Source organism: Macrobrachium rosenbergii, chromosome 6, assembly GCF_040412425.1.
Source record: "Macrobrachium rosenbergii isolate ZJJX-2024 chromosome 6, ASM4041242v1, whole genome shotgun sequence".
Lineage (NCBI taxonomy): Eukaryota > Metazoa > Arthropoda > Malacostraca > Decapoda > Palaemonidae > Macrobrachium > Macrobrachium rosenbergii.
In genome coordinates, this window is record NC_089746.1 from 51,094,097 (window position 1) to 51,113,955 (window position 19,859).

The 19,859-nt window shown below is 39.7% G+C and overlaps 1 protein-coding gene across 5 annotated transcripts in view; it reads right to left on the minus strand.

Annotated features, from left to right (window-relative positions):
• The window catches only part of LOC136839547 (phosphatidate cytidylyltransferase, mitochondrial), a 45,492-nt gene that overhangs the window by 16,824 nt on the left and 8,809 nt on the right, over window positions 1-19,859 (minus strand). For all 5 annotated transcript variants that reach the window (XR_010853375.1, XR_010853378.1, XR_010853376.1 and 2 more), the window contains exons 3-6: window positions 8,088-8,199; window positions 5,211-5,345; window positions 4,505-4,713; window positions 4,046-4,151 (exon numbers count right to left, since the gene is read on the minus strand). Coding sequence is in view for 1 of the 5 variants with exons in the window: in XM_067105779.1 (XP_066961880.1) it covers window positions 4,046-4,151; window positions 4,505-4,713; window positions 5,211-5,345; window positions 8,088-8,199 (562 nt within the window). In the remaining 4 variants the exon portion in view is untranslated. The remainder of the gene's footprint in view (window positions 1-4,045; window positions 4,152-4,504; window positions 4,714-5,210; window positions 5,346-8,087; window positions 8,200-19,859) is intronic.

Sequence of the window (19,859 nt, forward strand, 5' to 3'; positions counted from 1 at the left end):
TATCAAGTGCACAACTTTCTGTGTAAAGAAGCCCTAAAAGGTCAATAACTTGACAAAGAAGCTTCCACAAAATGGAATACCAAATGTCAAAACACATTTGCTGAACTGATCTAGCTCCTCTTGACCACTGAAAAAAAAAAAAAGCCCTCTTGTCTTTAGATGTAGGTTCCAGACTAGATCGAGACTTCCGTACAGAATCAAGCAGCGATAGTGCCTCTGTGCTGAAAACCAGTGCTGCTCATAGCTGCATGACAACTACTCGAGAGTTATTGGTGATTAAAACTTTCATCCTTAAAGGTCCTAAGCCATTCCTCTACTATGGACCAGAGTTGCTCATCTTCTTAGGACTTGAGCATCTTACTTTCTAAGGACCCCTGCCACTCAACACCTGATGACCAGAGCTGCTCATTTCCAAATGACATGAGCTGCTCATCCTGACATTCATCTTCAAAGGGCACAAGTCAATCATCTTCAAAAGGATCCAAGTACTTATTTCCAAAGGAATCGAGACACTTGTCTTCAAAACATGTATGCCACTCTTCTAAGGACCCAAGCCACTTAACCTTAAAGATCAGAGTTGCCCATCGTAAAATAACCCAAGTAAGTTGTCTTCAGATGAGCTGAGCAGACTGAAGCAACCAGCTACTAGCATAACAACTGGATACAAGTAAAGAGAACAAGGGGGGTTGTGAGGCAACAACCAGAATCTCCAACAGATGAACACTGCCTTATACATATCTATTGGTGCATCCATCCAGGACCCTGAAATTGGTGGTTACACAGGAACATAACTGTATGCTGATGCATATGAAAACACAAGACAGCCGAACCAGCAGCATCATGAGAAACTCAAGACAGACCAAATTGGGAACCCCGTATGCAGGTTGTGTTGTCAGTGCAGACATTACTTAAGGTCCTTTGCAGCATCCCTTCGGCCCCTAGACAGACCAACTTGGGAACTGTATGTAGGTTGTGTTATCAGTGCACCTCATGTGGTGCACTGTAGGCATTACTCAAGATTGTTTGCAGTGTCCCTTCGGCCCCTAGCTGCAATCCCTTTCATTCCTTTTGCTATACCTCTGTTCATGTTCTCTTTCTTCCATCTTACATTCCACTCTGCAGGCTGAATGCCCTCATAGGTCCCAGTGCTTGGGCTTTGGCCTAAATTTTACATTCCATTCCACCAACCTGGGAAGCACAACTAACTCTGGCTTAAGGACCATGGGAGTGACAGCACTCTAGGCTGTGAACCTGAAAACACTAGAGGTCCCACCATCCTACTATAGGAAAATGCTAAGGCTCAATCAAGGTAACATTCTTTCCTGAACATAGCACTAGCAAGGAGGAAATGTAACATTAAAAAAATATATCTGGAACTAATATATAGACAGAAATGGAGGCAAGGCAATTGTTACTGTGGACAGACCAACAACAAAAATGAATGATATACAAAAAAAATTAATCCAATGTGAAAATGTAAAAAAAAAAAGGACTTTACTTTGAAAATCTAACACAAGCACAAGCAGGTGGCAGATCGACAGTAATGTAATAAATTATGATTATGATTAGGTAAAATAATAAAAAACAATAACTCACAAAGATCAACCAAGCCAAGTGCTAAAATAGTTATAAATGTAAATATAGATATGAACTGCATTATAAATGAACAAAATCAAAATTAAATAGAAAAATCTGTTGAATGTGCAAAAAGAATATTATCTGTAAATCCACTCTCACACAAAAAGAGCGAAGAAAGCTAAAACCACAAACCAGAGATACTAGATATACTACTGGTATGGAGACGTAATAAAGATCTCGGACAAGAGACAAGCAAGGGCAAAGTTACTCAGTACAACATGATTTAACAAGGAACTAAAGAATCCCTGAAGAGAACCATAACAATCACATGAATACCCACTGGAGCAAAATGGCTCAAAAAGGGAAAAACTCTCCGAATCCTTATACACTACAGGAAGAGAAAGGCATCCACAGGTAAAATAATTAGGAAAGAGAGTATGAAACGCCAGACAATAAGGAAAAGTATGAAATGCAGAAAAGTTGGAAAGACTTGAGGTACCATGCATTCATCCTAGCAGTCAGGAGTTACACAGATGTAAAATTAATATGGCTTATAGCAGACGGCTGTGGATATGACGTGCATTAGAACGTCTTTCAATTTTTTACCGATGTACCGTATTTGATGGCTTATAAGACGCATGTCTGCATAGGACGCACCCCAATTTCAGCAGGACATTGAGGAAAAAAAAATAAGGTTTCCTAGCCTATGCTCATATGATTTTGGTAAGTAAAAACTGTAGTATTAGGTTATCAAATGCATATTGTTTCTTACCAACAGACTCAACAAAAACATTAATAAAGAAGTTATTTACCATATTTATATTTATCAAAATATGTATTATACAATCAGCCACTTACTACGATCGAATGTTTCGTCTGCTGCTGAAAGCTACCTCATAGGTTTACCAACAGATTGCAACACATTCATTTGTAAACATTGTTTCTTACCGGCAGAATCAACAAAAACATTAATAAAGATGTTACCTATGGTAATATATGTTATATATATCCATTATATATTATAAAAGTTATCCGTAAAGAGAACGTTAGCAGGAATTGCCAACTACCAACTGCACGAAGTCTTGTTATCCATAAAGCTCTCGAGATAATCACCAATAGGTGGCAGCACACGTACTGTAAGTCTGTAAATGTGGAATGCGGCGATACGCTGTAGACGACGATAATGATATTAACACATTTTAATTAAAATATCGATAATAACAACGTAGATATTGATTATAATACTAGCAGTAGTAATTGCCGTGATGGTAAGTGTGATAATGATAAATAATTATAATAAACTTTGGTTTTTAATAGGTTATTAGGATAACACCGAATGTTAGACTAGGCTACAACATCTATGTGACGTTTCATGTATAATTTCGGCCAAAATTCTTAAATTTTGAGCCTACATTATGTACATAGGACGTAGGGGGATTTTTTAGGTCATTTTTTTTTATTAAAAAAGTGCGTCTTATACGCCATCAAATACGGTAACTGGAAGCCATTTTCTTGAAATACAGCTAATAAATTAATAATGGGTTTTCCATGAAAACTTTACTTTTAAAAATATATTTGTTTCTGGCACTGTAACGATATATTTTGTTTTACAGAAAAATTAATTGTTTGCTTTTTTTGATGACCACAAAGTGTTATCATGGTTTGTGACTATACAGCAGAAACCATGATAAAATATCAAAATTATTGTAATTAATGCACCCTTGTGCTAGTTTTTGGGTCATCATAGTCCCTGCTTTTACCATCTACTGTCATTTTTCCCTTCTAACTGTATGAAGGTTACTTGTAGTACGTGAGGTGGTGAAAGAGTCCAAGATAGGCCTCAAATTACAGGTTCTAAGTCCTGGCCTTTATATGCTCTTAGCAATGTGAATACTTTGCTCTTTCACTGTAGCTGTAAACTTGATATTTGTTAAATAAACTGATTTTGCTACGATTCTCTGGTCCTCTCCTATTTGGCTTTACCATAAGCTATACAAATTAGCAATGTCTGGTTAAACTACTTAATAATAATAATTACTCTATGTCTTTTAAGAGTTGCTTTCTAATCTTATTTGCTTTTTTTTAATTTCACTTACCAGTCTTACATACATACCATGCAGTTTCACATCAGCAATGATATCTACTCTTGGATACAGAGATTCCTAATAAATGTTTGTATTATCCATGTTTTTTGTTAAATTCTTATATCAGCCACAAGAACAAAAGATGGTCTGATTTTATTCCACATAAATAGAAATTCCTTAACATTTGTAAACAGAAATTCCTTAATATTTGTATGACATAAATTCTATTACTTCATAATAAGTATTCCAGTATAAAATCTCTTGTAAAACAAAAGGAATTTAATTTAAAATTATTATAAATTTTAAAAGTACGTAATTAAAAGTACATAATTTATCATTTAAAATGATTGACAAGTTTATTTATGTAAAGTAAGACTTTTTACCTTTGACTATAACATCGGCACTATCTGGGTCATGTGCAGCTGCTCGAAGGACATCTTCTAAGTCTCGACTTCTTCCATCTCTATTCCATTCTTTGATAATCATTAACTGTCAAAAAGCAGGATGCTGTGTAAGAGTAGCATATACTTCAAATACATAATTTATGAATCAGAAATATCAGTAACAACAATTAAAATGTAATGATGAGGCTGTATAATTCAAAACCATTTATTTGATTCTTTAATATATCATATAATCAACAGATTGGCTAACAAGGCATTACATACATAAAAATGATTGACTAACTCAGTCAAATAAATCCTTGCTACCACAAATATTAAGGTTGAAAAACCAGTATGACCCCAAAAAATTTTTTTAATAAATAATCATCAATGAAAAACCAAACTCCCCCAAGAAGAGTCAGGAGTCTACAAACCTGGACATTATAAACTTTCCCCTACCTGCAATTTTTTTGGTAACATAGACAGATGATAAAGTCTTGCTGGAGGGGAAATATCTTGTTCACCCATGCCTTTAAAGTGATCCACAATTACATACTCGTCCAGCTCACTTAATATTGGGCTATACAATTTTCTAAATTCTTGTGTTTGTGCTCTAACAATATTATACACCTTGTTTTGATCTTCTCCAACAAGCATTCGAAAATCTCCTGCAACGAGAAATGATATTAAGACTTGAAAAACACAAATTGAAACTTGATTTCCTGAAACTTTAATTTTGTAGATTTCCTGAAACTTTAATTTTGTAACATTAAACCAGGCAATCTGTGAGTGGAAGAACTTGACTTTACTAAAGGCCTACTTATGAACCTGGGAAAAGACAACTGACTCACACTCATGTGGCCATCTACAGGGATGCTATTAGAACGAATGTAAGTAACACTTGCAATCCTTGGTTATACAAGAAGATGTGTAGCAGACTTTACCAACATGACCATGAAGTTAAACATCTTTAAAGGAGAGAGACAACCCTAGGTACGTCTATACCAAAAATTACCTAAGAACGTGGTTTTTCCTATGATGAAAGAAACAACTGACACGATTTCCCAATAATACCCACTCAAATCACCACTTCAGCAGTCTGTCAGCTTCTCTGGAGAAGCAAAAGTACCAAAGGAAGGAATGAAAGCCAGAAGTCATAACATACCTGTGTATGATAATCCAGCCAACATCATAAACAGCTGTTCTTCACTGAAGGATTCAGGCAACATAAGCAAAGCAGCATGAAGTGCTGCATAAACATTTATTTTCAAAGCATTCTTGAGTTCGTCATCATCAGGATCTGTGAAAATTAAAATCGCTGCATTTATTAACGCAAGCAAATATGCCCATAAAAATTTCAGCATCAAGTTTCAAAACTACTGAGTTCAGATAAAATTTGTGTCCTTATTTAAATGCCCATTTATATACAGAAATATGCTATTCAAACCTAACATTAAACCTGAAGCAGATAAGCACTAACTACTCTTCTCTGAACAAACAAATGTCATTACTGTAGTTATATGATTTGTAGTAAATTATCATCCACAACAGACAGATTACCACCCAATCTAACAGCTGATCTCCCAATCTTAGACTGTGTTAAAATAAATATTCACCTCATTACTTGGTCATAAGGCATAAATTACAAGGAAAAGAAAAGAATAATGAAATAAACAAAAGTCAACCATAAAAAAAAATCATAATTACATATCATGTCTGGAGACTTTGCAAAGGCTCTCTCACAAAAACAGTAAGGCATTCAGTTGCTTCAAATTCTGGTATCATCTGTGCATGAACTATTACCTTAAGAGCCTGTGCCAATTTTGTGACTGTGAAAAGGGCTACTCATGCATAATAGTTTATTGTACAATAGATATAAATTAAAATCTCTATGTTTTATGTCTACTCTAAGCTGACCTCTTGCTCAGTTTAGACAAATTTTCATATTTTCTCTCACTTACCCTCCTCCCTCAATTTTTCCCACCAGACATAAACTCCCAAACCCTCCCTCCTCTGTACATGGTCTAAAATTTAAAATGGTTTTCTCCTAAAGGTTATCAACAATTTTTACCCTGTGTCCATTCTTGATACAGCTTGTTCATTTGTTACTTTCTCCAATCAAGACATGACCAAAACTCATCATATTCAAATTTCAGCTGCTTCCAGTCTCTTTTCCACCTTACTATCTGTGCAAGTTTCACATCAGTACAAAAAACCTGACCAAACATATGTTTCCACAATTCTCTTCATACCCAGTACAGACAAATTCCAGACCTGAGAAGCAAAGGACAATCTAGAGTAGTGACAAAACAGGAAAGCAGTGACTCTCAAAGTGAACAAGGCAAACCTCAATGGCCGATGTGCCAGCACCCCTTGAAAGAGAACAGGAATTTCCATCTGACTAAATTGAGATTGGTGCATCCTTCCTATAGCTTTTGGACAATGAAGAGCCAGCCAGAAAGGCTTGTCCTCTGTCCCAACTTCCTTTCTTCCATCTTACTGTCCAACCCATCCAACTCCCTCTTTTCACTGTGGTAAGCGCAGAAATGCTGGAAGTTCCCAAGGCTTGGCTTTATAACTAAATTTTCATCAATCAGTCAACCTGAAATACCTGTAGAAATCAGACAGACATTCTCAGGCAGCTGATCCTCCTATGTAGACTTTACTCTGTCATTCAAACAAAATTTTTCTGGCTTCTCACATCAAGTTCAAATGCATGGTTCATGAAGAAGACAATGCAAGAACTTGGAAATGACCTAACAACCATAGCTTCATGATCACCTAGATTTATGCCTGTAATATTTTCATCATCTGAAAAAAAGTAAAAGGATCATTAAGATTACTGTACCACTACTGAGAATGGCTTACTGTATACTGTATGGAATTCTTACTGAGCCAAGGCATGTGTTCTGAACAGTTCCCAGACTTCATAATTAACCCATCATCAATATACAGGCAGTCCCCTGTTTACGATGGGACCGGCTTACGACGTTCTGAGGTTATGACGCTTTTCAAATATATTCACCAGAAATTATTTCCCGGTTTACAACACATGTTCCAGGGTTACGACGCATCGTACGCCGATCCGATGGAAGAAATATGGCTCCAAAACGGCAGAATAATAAAAATTTGGATTTTTTTTTTATGAAAAACTCAATAAAAACGCAGTTTATATCGTTTTCAATACACCCAAAGCATTAAAAATAAGGTTTTCTTAGGATTTTTTATGATTTTCAAAGATTTTTTGGTTTACGACGATTTTCGGTTTACGACGCGGAGTAGGAACGGAACCCCCATCGTAAACCGGGGACTGCCTGTATACATGACAGCCAGGCAAATAAGGGTATGGTGAAAAGGCAGATAAGCTAACATAGGCATATATATAAGTAAATCTTTATCATATAAAAAATAGAAATAAAGATGAAATGAAAAATCAAAATAAAAAAAGTTCAGAAATTATCCTCCTCATAAAATATACTTACAAAAAATGGAACTGCAGGCACTTACACAATAAACAGCAAAACTGAAGATTAAGTAATACCCAAGTGAAAGATGATGAGGATTCCTATAACACTACTTGCCATTCCTGTGTGAAATCCTAGAAGAGACTTGAACTGGGAGATAAGTATCATACTTATCAGCATCAAAATGCATCCCTCTTCAGGGGAAAAAATACATATTTGATAATTATAAGTAGGGATACTCTCCTAACTGGAATACCTCGCCCTTGGTTCAGCTAACCTCCCCAGTATATTTCCCACAACATTCAAGTAAGTTCAGGAAGATCTACTCAACATTATTTTGGGAGATAAAAGACTTTGTACAGTAAGATAATTGGTAATAAACAAAACAAATCAGGACCTTAGGAGGTTGGAGGTTATAGTTGTGGCTGTAAAAGCTACAAAAGCTTTAAGTTCAAACAAGCTTCAAACTGATCACTACTGACTTTCAGAGAAGGTAGTAAGAATCTGGAAATGAAAAAAATGTTTTAATTTTGTTTACATTCCATGCTGATTAAATTAACAGAATTAGCCATACATACCTTGGTAAAGCATTAGCACAGGCTTGTGCAAACGGCCTGCCACATAAAGAGTATCCCAGTCAAGCAAATCAGTAATTAAACTTTGTCTTGATACTACTCCATACTTAATTACCTGAAAGTATTTTTGTTAAATTCATTGACCTTTACTTACACAACAGGGAAAAAACATAAGGTATTAGAAATACCTTTTAAACTGGTTAAATGGAAAGTGAATATATCTGTGAAATTACTTTCTGACTTCATCAAAATTTACAAAAGCAAGTATTTAGACCACTGGATTACTAAGATCCACTACAATTCTATTCATTCGCATGTGAAATACATATTCAAATCACTGAATTAATTTGATCCATTACAATTCTATTTATCTGTATTCTTATCATTTAAGATTCAATTTAAATTAACAATAATGTAATTTATATAAAAACAAAGTTTATCTAATTTTATCTCATTATCTTGGAAAAAAATTCATGGCAATTAACCATTTATTCAGTTTATAATGTTCTATTATTTCACACACAAGTGTAACATGTACAGGGCATCCGTGAGCTACGGTGGCACCAACTTACGGTGTTTCTGATCTTACGGCGCCTTTTCAAATACATTTATCAAAGAATAGTATCTACCTACGGAAAGCACCACCATTAATGGCGCTTACAATAAGAATAGGTATCTAGTTATGATGTTGTGGTGCTTAGGTTGCCAAGCACCGACTTATGGCGCAAATTGACTTTCAGTTCGTCGCTGGATCAGAACCCCCGCTGTAAGTCGGGACCGCCTGTATTTATTATTGTGTCCTTATTCATGTATGCATGAAGCTTATGACATTTGCTGAATAATCCTGGTGGTCCATCCTTCCCTCAGTACTGAAATGTTTAACAAACATAGAAGGAATGGATGTCATACAATCTGTTTTTGTTAGAACAATCTTCACAAAATCCCCATTTTCACTGTGTAAATGATTGTTCAAAATGTATTTAGCTTATAATTACGATGTGTACAGGTAATCAGCCAAGAATTATTATTTTAATTACGATGTGTACAGGTAATCAGCCAAGAATTAGTATTTTATTGACAAGTTTAAGGGTCACTATCTAGTTCAAACTTAATCAACTTGACCAATCTTCTTATCTCAACATCTCTCAGTTTTCACTATTTCTTAGATTAGTCCTTTGATTTCTTCCTTCATGGCCCTCAAGTTTATTTCATCAATGCACTATTTACCTTGTAAAGCCTCAACATATTCCTTAACATCACCTACATAAAATGTCATTTATTTCCTAGGGTACTGCAAAAAGAGTCTAATTCTTGATACAGGGAGGAACATGAAAGACAAGACAAATTCATTGCATGAAAGCTACACAGACTTTCTTTGTGCTCCCTGTGTGAGACTTACTGCCCAGCAACTTGTGACAGATACAGTACCTGTAAATAACAATGAACTTCATCTGATGCTCAAGCTAGTTGATGAATTTTTGTAATTAATTCTGCCCCAAAATTACCTTGATTGCTTCCTACTGATATTCATATGCATCTTGATGCAATGGTAAGTTTCACATTCTCCTAACCTTTTATATATTTTACACAAGTTGGCTGACAAATTAGTGCTCCTTGCCTGAATGGGATGGACACAGGCAAACAAAAGGTGAGAGAAAAGCATCTACTGCCTACCTATGGGAGAGGACAGATTAGCAGTCATCTATGTAAAATATGTGCCAATCTGATATGAAACCTGAAAATATCAGAAGGCAATTACTGTACATAAACTTCCTTTGGTCCATGAGAGATCATACACATGAGCCCAGTAGGATAAGAGATCACAACTTGACTTGGTCTTACATAAACCATACATCGCTGATGATGAGAGAAAACTGAGATTTCTAGTGTTTTGGAGGATAAACCTTGAATAGTTTCAAAGACTTAGACTACAGTAGGAGATTAACAGTTTCCCTTCTTATGAATAGGTTGCACATGCGTGTTCACAAGATGAAGGAATATTATCAGTATATTTAAGATAAAAAAGAAAACAACACAATCACTGGACCAACTCATCTCTAGCCCGCTAGAAAGACTAATTAGAGATGCAATTAGTCTAAGAGCTTTCTTCCATCTTTATGACTTCAGAATTCTATAGCCTTTGTGCAATGAAATGATAAAAGGTAGAGTGTTGGAAAGAGGCTAAGAAAGAGGAAAAAAAATGGATTTTTCTGAAGGATACACAGTTATGTAATTTTAGGTCAAAAGAGAAGGGAAAACCCTAATTTGCAGAATTTTTTGTAGGCAGTTTTGTTTAAGAAGATGCATGTCAGACTTAATTAACCCTTAAACGCCTATTGACGTATCATAAATCGACTAAAATTGTCTGTTGGGTGCCGAGTGGACGTACCGTCACATTCGACTACAAAAAATTTCAACCTTCGTCAACTTTGACTCGACCGAAATGGTCGAAAAACGCAATTGTAAGCTAAAACTCTTACATTCTAGTAATATTCAAGCATGTACCTTCATTTTGCAACAAATTGGAAGTCTCTAGCACAATATTTCGATTTATGGTGAATTTTTGAAAAAAACTTTTTTCTTACGCATGGGCGGTAACTCAGCCGAAAATTTCATAAATTCTTTCGTCATTTTGTCGTAATTTTTGCACTGTTCTATATTAGCTGTTACATAAAGTTTTATATATGAAAATGTGCGCAATTTCATGTACAATACAGCAAAATACAACCCATGGTTGTAGCTTTTATCAGTTTGGAAATATTTTCATATAAACCATGATAACTGCCAAAATTTCAACCTTCGGTCAACTTTGACTCGACCGAAATGGTAAAAAAATGCAATTGTAAGCTAAAACTCTTACATTCTAGTAATATTCAATCATTTACCTTCATTTTGCAACCAATTGGAAGTCTCTAGCACAATATTTCGATTTATGGTGAATTTTTGAAAAAAACATTTTCCTTACGTCGGCGCCAGAAATTCTTTCGTCACGTTGTCGTGATGTTTGCACTGTTTTATATTAATCGTTACATAAAGTTTTATATATGGAAATGTGCGCAATTTCATGTAGAATACAACAGAAAATAACTCATGGTTGTAGCTTTTATCAGTTTTGAAATATTTTCATATAAATCACGATAACTGCCAAAATTTCAAGCTTCGGTCAACTTTAACTCGACCGAAATGGTCACAAAACGCAATTATAAGCTAAAACTCTTACATTCTAGTAATATTCAATCATGTACCTTCATTTTGCAACAAACTGGAAGTCTCTAGCACAATATTTCGATTTGTGGTGAATTTCTGAAAAAAAATTTTTTCCTTACGCGTCTAGCGCTCTGTAACTCGGCCGAACATCTCAGAAATTCTTTCATCATGTTGTCGTAATGTTTGCATCTTTTACATTAGTCGTTACAAAAACTTTTATATATGAAAATGTGCGCAATTTCATGTAGAATACAACAGAAAATAGCTCATGGTTGTAGCTTTTATCAATTTTGAAATATTTTCACATAAATCACGATAACTGCCAAAATTTCAACCTTCAGTCAACTTTAACTCGACCGAAATGGTAAAAAACGCAATTGTAAGCTAAAACTCTTACATTCTAGTAATATTCAATCATTTACCTTCATTTGGCAACCAATTGGAAGTCTCTAGCACAATATTTCGATTTATGGTGAATTTTTAAAAACATTTTCCTTACGCTAGCGCTGTAACTCGGCCGAACATCTCGAAATTCTTAAATCTCGTTGTCGTAATATTTGCACCGTTTTATATTAGTCGTTACATAAAGTTTTATATATGAAAATGTGTGCAATTTTATGTACAATACAACAAAAATAACTCATGGTTGTAGCTTTTATCGGTTTTTGAAATATTTTCGTATAAATCACGATAAATAGAAAAATTCGACTTTCGGTCAACTTTAACTCGACCGAAATGGTCGAAAACTGCAATTGTAAGCTAAAACACTTACAGTATAGTAATATTCAATCAATTAGCTTCATTTTTTTTTCAACAAACGGGAAGTCTCTAGCACAATATTTCGATTTATGGTGAATTTTTGAAAAAACATTTTTTTACGTCCGCAATGTTATGCATTCATGCATCATTTTGTGATAATATTTTCTCTGTGTTGCTTTGATCGTTTTAAAATTTGTTATATACCAAAATCATCGCAATTTAGTGTACAATACAACTAAAAAAATTAACTCATTAGCTTTAACCGTTTTGCTTACAGCGATTTGTATACAATTATATACACCTTTTTTTTTTTCGCTGTCATATATTCCAATATTTATATATGATAATGATATTTTTTCATTTCTGATGGTTGCATACTAAACTTCAGGCAATGACAAAAAAATGAGCCAAAATGAACTCTTAATCTTAAAAACTAAGCGTGCTGTGATTTTTTTGAAAAATGATATTTTAATGATAAAATAAGGTTTGTTCATACTTACCTGGCAGATATATATATAGCTGTATTTCTCCGAAATCTGACAGAATTTCAAAACTCGCGGCACACTTGAGTGTGGCCAGGTGGTTAGTACTCATTCCCGCCGCTGGGAGGCGGGAATCGGGAACCATTCCCATTTTCTATTCAGATTTTCTAGTGCCACTGTCTCAAGAGGAGGCGGGAGGGCACTAAAAGTATATATATCTGCCAGGTAAGTATGAACAAACCTTATTTTATCATTAAAATATCATTTTGTTCATGACACTTACCTGCCAGATATATATATAGCTGAATCCCACCGTAGGAGGTGGGAAGAGACAGAATAGGATTTAGGAAACAAATAAATGTAGGCGAATGACGCCTTGGTTCCTTACCTGTTAGCATAGCTGACTTCGAGTTTATCTGTCACCCAAGCCTGCTGCTGCTAATCCAGAGTCTCCAGCAAGGTAGGGACCTATAAAGCTGGAGAGATCCAGATGACCTGTCCAAGGGGGCGTGACCACAATAGGACTAGATCATGTTACCATACAGAGAGGGAGAAGGAGCAACGACCAACCACCTGACCGCCCTATCTAAGGTAAAAGAACCTAGCATAGGCTAAAAAATTGGGATGTCCACCTCAATGGCCACCCAACAACCAGAAATAGACAACAACAAGATTAAAAATACTACCTAACCCCTAAAGGATAGGATGAGTATTGCCTTCTTCTCCCAACATAGTGTCTGCGGAAACGTACGGTCCCAGCGAAGAGCAGTCTTCAAATGTCGTCTTCACATCTCAAGTAATGCGGTTTAACACTGAATTACTTCTCCAGAAGGTAGCACCAAGAATATCACTCAGAGACATATTCTTTCGGAAAGCCATGGAAGTCGCGATAGCTCTAACTTCATGAGCTTTTACTTTCAGAAGTCTCATGTCACCTTCTAAGCAGGAGGAATGAGCCTCTCGAATAACACTTCTTAAAAGAATGCTAAGGCATTCTTGGACATGGGAAGATCAGGTCTCTTCACCGAACACCACAGATTGTCCGATGAGCCTCTAGTATTCTTGGTCTTGGCTAAGTAGAACTTAAGAGCCCTGACAGGACACAAGACTCTTTCTGACTCTTGCCCAAGTATTTCCGTCAAACCTTTGATTTCAAAAGATTTGGGCCAAGGGTTTGAAGGATTCTCGTTCTTGGCTAAGAACAAAGGATTTAGGGAGCATACAGCATTAGGACCCCTAAAGCCAATATGTTTGCTAATAGCCTGCACTTCACTGATCCTCTTAGCTGTCGCCAGAGCCGTTAGGAAGACAGCTTTCCTCGTCACGTTTTTGAGGGAAGCCGAAGACAGAGGTTCAAAATCACTAGACATAAGAAACTTCAGGACAACATCCAGATTCCAAGAAGGTGTCCTGAGTTGAGGAATTTTGACAGTCTCGAAGGATCTTAAAAGATCGTGAAGATCCTTGTTATCGCACAAGTTCAGGCCTCTGTGTCTAAAAACTGCCGATAACATACTTCTATAGCCCTTAATCGTCGAGACTGCCAGTTTATTCTTATGCCTCAGATAAAAAAGGAAGTCAGCTATTTGTGGTACAGAGGTCGTGGACGAGAAACTCCTTTACTCCTGCACCATCTTCGAAAAACAGACCACTTGTACTGGTAGACCGCATTCGAAGAAGGTCTCCTGGCATTGGCGATGGCCTTTGCCACAGATCTCGAAAAGCCTCTTGCTCTGGCCAACTTTGAGATAGTCTGAACGCAGTCAGACTCAGAGCGGAGAGGTTTTGGTGGAACCTCTTGAAATGCGGCTGTTTGAGAAGGTCCACCCTCAATGGAAGCGTTCTTGGAAAATCCACTAGGAAGGACAGGGTCTCTGGAAACCAATCCGCTGCTGGCCAGAAGGGGGCTATTAGAGTCATCCTTGCTCCTTCTGACGTTGCAAACTTCCTTATCACTTCTCCCAGGATCTTGAAGGGAGGGAAAGCGTAAAGGTCGAGTCCTTTCCAGTCCCAGAGGAGGGCGTCTATGGCTAACGCTCCTGGGTCTAGGACAGGAGAGCAATAAAGGGGAAGTCTTGCCGTCCTGGACGTGGCAAAGAGGTCCACTAGAGGACGTCCCCAAATTCTCCACAACTCTAAACATACCTCCTTGTGAAGAGTCCACTCGGTCGGTAGCAGCTGATTTTGCCGACTGAGAAGGTCTGCTCGAATATTCTCCACTCCCGCAATGAACCTCGTGAGAATAGTGACTCTTCGAGCATGAGTCCAGAGCAGGATCTCCCTCGCAAGGATAAACAGGGAACGAGATCGAGTACCCCCCTGTTTTTTGAGGTACGCTAGAGCTGTGGTATTGTCCGAATTGACCTGGACAATTCTGCCTGCCACTTGGGCTTCGAAGAATTGAAGAGCCAGAAAGATAGCACCCAATTCCTTGAGGTTTATGTGCCAGGACACCTGTTCCCCTCTCCAGGTGCCTGACACTTCCTCCCCTCCTAGTGTTGCTCCCCATCCTTCCCTGGACGCTGCCGGAAAACAACACTAGGTCGGGGCTCTGAAGGCGAAGAGAAACCCCTTCTGCAAGCTTCAAGGGGGTCGAACCACCACTTCAGATGATCCTTGACAGAAGGAGATATCATGAAAATCTCTTCCAGATTCTCCTTGTCCCTCCAGTTCTCCGCCAAGAAAAACTGGAGAGGTCTGAGATGGAGCCTTCCCAGGAAACAAACTTCTCCAGCGAGGAAATGGTCCCCAGCAAACTCATCCATTCCCTCACCGAGCATGTTTCTTTCCCTAGAAAGGACGAAACTTTGCTTAAGCAAAGCCGTTGCCGTTCTCGGGATGGAAAAGCTCGAAAAGCCACTGAATCCATCTGAATCCCCAGATAGCGATGGACTGCGTCGGGATCAGATGGGACTTTTCTTGGTTCACAAGAAGTCCCAAGGACTTCGTCAAATTCAGTGTGAAAGTCAGGTCCTCCAGACACTTCTCCCCGAGAAGAGGCTCGTATGAGCCAGTCGTCCAGGTAGAATGACACTCGAACACCCGCCAGGTGAAGCCACCTCATAACGTTTTCATGATCACCGTGAAGATCATGGGAGCGGTGCACAAACCAAGCAGAGAGCTCTGAACTGGAAGACTCGTCCCCCCAGCACAAATCTCAGGTACTTCCTTGATTGAGGATGAATGGGAACATGGAAGTACGCATCTTGTAAGTCCAGAGAGACCATCCAGTCCCCTGGTCTTAAGGCCCCTAGAACCGTCTGAGGCGTTTCCATCTTGAATCTGTCCTTTGAAATAAAACGATTCAAGACGCTTACATCTAGGACCGGTCTCCACTCTCCCGACTGTTTCGGGACTAAGAAAAGCCTGTTGTAGAACCCCGGAGAATCCAACTTCAGAACTTGTTCCACGGCTCTTTTTTCTAACAACTGCTCCAGGAGGTCCAAAAGAATCTGTTGCTTCTCTCGGTGGTAAGACGGCGACAGATCCCTGGGCGACGTGCAAAGGGGTGGAAACATGAGAAAGGGGATCTTGTAACCTTTCTCTAAGACAGTTAGAGACCATGCGTCCGCCCCTCGTGTTCTCCAGGCTTCCGCAAAATAAAAAAGCCTGGCTCCTACAGGTGTCTGGAGGTGAAAGAAGTCACTTTTTTCCCCTAGGTTTAGAGGGGGCCGCTCCTCTGGTAAAACCTCTTCCTCGCGGAGACGATCTAGAGGAAGAAGTTCCTCCACGAAAGGGCTTCTTCTTCCTGGATGACAACACTGAAGCAGACGAAGAAGAAGAAGGAGCTGGAGGACGTCGAGAAGAATGAGCCAACAGGTCTTGCGTGGCCTTCTCCTTAAGACTAGCGGAAATGTCCCGAATCAAGGACTGGGGAAACAGATGGTTGGACAAGGGAGCGAACAATAATTCTGCCCTTTGCGAAGGGGAGACAGACTTAGCAGTGAAGTCACAAAACAAGGCCCTCTTCTTTAAGAGGCCCCACTGCAAAGTGAGACGCCAGCTCTTCAGATCCATCCCTAACTGCCTTGTCCATACAGTTAAGGACACTAGAGAGCTCCCCCAAAGTAATAGAGTCCGAGCTTCGAAGCTTAAGATCCAAGGCTCCCAAGCACCAGTCCAAGAAATTAAACACCTCCATGGTGCGGAAGAGACCTTTGAGATGGTGGTCGGTCTCTGACAAGGTCCAAGAAACCTTAGCAGTAGGCAGATGAGACCTACGGGAGGCGTCGACAAGACTGGTAAAATCCCCTTGAGAAGAGGAAGGAACTCTAGGGCTGAGATCTTCTCCCGTCTCATACCACATACCAGCCTTGCCTGAAAGCTTAGACGGAGGCACAGCGAAAGAGGTCTTGCCATGGGACTTCCGTTCCTCCATCCACATGTTGACTTTCTTGAAAGCCCTCTTGGTCGCCAAAGAAGAAGTCATCTTCAAAACCAGGAGCTCTCCTAGCTTTGGAGGAAGCTAGCTGAGAAGGAGGAGAAAGAGGAGCCGAAGGCTTAAACTTGTCCCCGAACAAGTCCTTAAGCAAGCTGGTCAAAACTTGGTAGTCCGAAGAAGAGGAAGCAGACGAGAGCTCGACTTCAGCAGGATCCGAATCGGCAGAAACCTCTCCCGCCACAGCCGGAGAAGCAAACGAGTCACCCAACACTTTAGGGGAACGAAGGCCTTGAGGTCCAATCCGAAGAAGGGATCTCCTTTTCTCAGAAGAAACAGAATGCTCCGGAACGTCCTGAAGAGCAACCGAAGGAACGTCCAGCGGAGCGTCTTGGAGAGCGTCCTGAAGAGCGTCGTCACAGGCGTCACGCCCAAAAACCGGAAGAGCGTCCCGACGAGCGTCCTGAACAGAAGCGTCCTGAAGAGCGGCGGCGCCACGGGAAGAAGCTCGCGGGCGTCCCTGTCGACGGCGCCACGACGAGGAGCAAGAGAGCTAACAGGACGACAAGGCGACGAAACAGGAGAAGGAGACGACGAACGCGGAGCAGGAGAAGGAGACTTCCTTGATCTCTTGACAGGCAAAGTCAAGTCCTTGCGACGACGAGGAGCAGAGTCTTTCTCGGCAATAAGAGAAGACAACTGTCGCTGCATCTCCAACAAAATCTTCTTAGCAGGCGAAGAATCCTGTCTGGGAGGAGAGACAATCCTATGGGAAGACGATGGGCGAGGGGACGCCTTCTTCTTCCTCACAGGAGCAAGAAAGGTTCTCTCCATAGAGCGGCTGGGGCGCTCCGAAACATCCTCATCAGACGAAATCCTAGACTTCTTCTGCGGTGGAAAGGCATCAAAATAGCTAGCCGACGAAGAAGACTGACGAGCAGCGTCCTCTTGAACACGACTCCTCTTGAGAGGACGAGAGTCCTTACGAGAATTCCACCCCTTGCGCGGGGAGGACGCCTCGGAGGACGAAAAGCAGTCCTTGAGAATGCGCGCCGAAGCACGATCTCTGGCAGCCTGGGAAGCGACAACAGGAACTGCCGAAGGGACGTCAGATCGGTGGGAAGCCCCCGTAACCTTCTTGCGGCTTTCGACATGCCTTCTCCCTGAGTCCTGGGAGTCTGACAGCGGTCCAGGCCTAGAAGCATTATGGGGCCGATCTGACGCCCCCTCCACAACACTGGGGGGAGCACTACACTTCACAGCACTTTGGAGAGAAGTCACTTTGTTCTCGAGCGCACGGATAGAACTCATGATCTGCGCCAGGGCCGAACCCTCCACAGACACAATATCAGGGCCCGAAGGCAAAACCACAGGGACAGGTGCAACATCAACTACGTTGGGAATATCAGGAGAGGAAATACCCTGACTCTTGCACACACTCCTGGAGGAAGACCTCCTAACCCTGTCACGCTCCAACTTGCGAACATACGAATCATACGACTTCCAGCTCGCATCCGATAAAGGTTCACACTCCTTACATCGATCATCTATAAGACAAACATGCCCCCTACACCTCAAACAAACAGAGTGAGGGTCTACCGAAGCTTTCGGTAGCCTCACCTTACAATCACTCATACAACATACACGGAAACTAGCAGAACTAGAACCAGACATAGTTAAAGAGAGGTCATAAGCAAAATCCACAACAATCCAGAAAAAGCGTGTGCCAATCCACAGTCCAAGAATCAAAACCAAAAGTCAAGAGAATACTTAAGTGGGAATAAGCAAGTTAACGAAATCCAGAGGCGGAGGTACTGTAACAGATGTTAACAGTACCGGCGACAGAGAAAATCTGAATAGAAAATGGAATGGTTCCCCGATTCCCGCCTCCCAGCGGCGGGAATGAGTACTAACCACCTGGCCACACTGCGTGTGCCGCGAGTTTTGAAATTCTGTCGGATTTCGGAGAAATACAGCTATATATATATCTGGCAGGTAAGTGTCATGAACAAAAAACTTTTTTTCCGCTTCGGCGCTAACTCACCGAACGCCGCCGGCATACGGGAAACGTTTTTGTAAATAGGGCTTCGGCGTTAAAGGGTTAATTAAAGTATGTGATGTTATAGCCTAAAAGCTCTTATCCTCCTGGTGTCTCTGGCTTATTGCATCTCTTACTTAGTCAGTTTGCTGGTTCATCCAGCTCTTCTTTGTTGTCAGAAAACATTGCTTTTTTTTTTTTTACAAACTTTGCAGCCATGAAGCCATGAAGAAAAGCACCAAACCATTATTCAGCAACAACAAATCCAAGCAACCACACTTTTCCTAAGATAAGAAAAACATTGTTATAATATGCCTTATTTGTGGTTACAAACTTTCACTTCTGTTAGGGAAACGCTGCCACAACAAAAGGCAAATTAGTTGCCACAACAAAAGGCAAATTAGTTAACTACCTGATACCAAAGAAAAAACACACAACACAACTAAATAACTGATTTCTCCAGATAATAGTGTCTACCATCTCATAAACTTGGATAAGGCAAGACAAATGACAAAATTGATCTAGATGACAGATGACCAGGAAGGGGTGTTATTTAATAGCCTTGACTTACAGCAAGCCAGATATGGATACCATTTTGCAGTATGTATAGGGGATTTATTGATGAACTGAAATTCCTCTATATGTGGGGAGGAGACAAACAATTGAAAAGGCATTACAAAGTAAAAGTCATCATGGCCACTCATCAAGTTAGTGGTGTTACTCTACCAAAACACTAGACCTAAAGTGGAGATAGTGGCTAGTGTATCAGAAGAATTTGAGAAAAGTGCAAAGACCAGCTCTGAGCCCTACACTGTTTATCTACATAGCCGTACAGAAAAGGGGGGGGCCAAGGGAACTGCTTCATGTAGATGGCCTGGTGATAAGAGAAAAATCTGAGGAAGTGGTAGCAA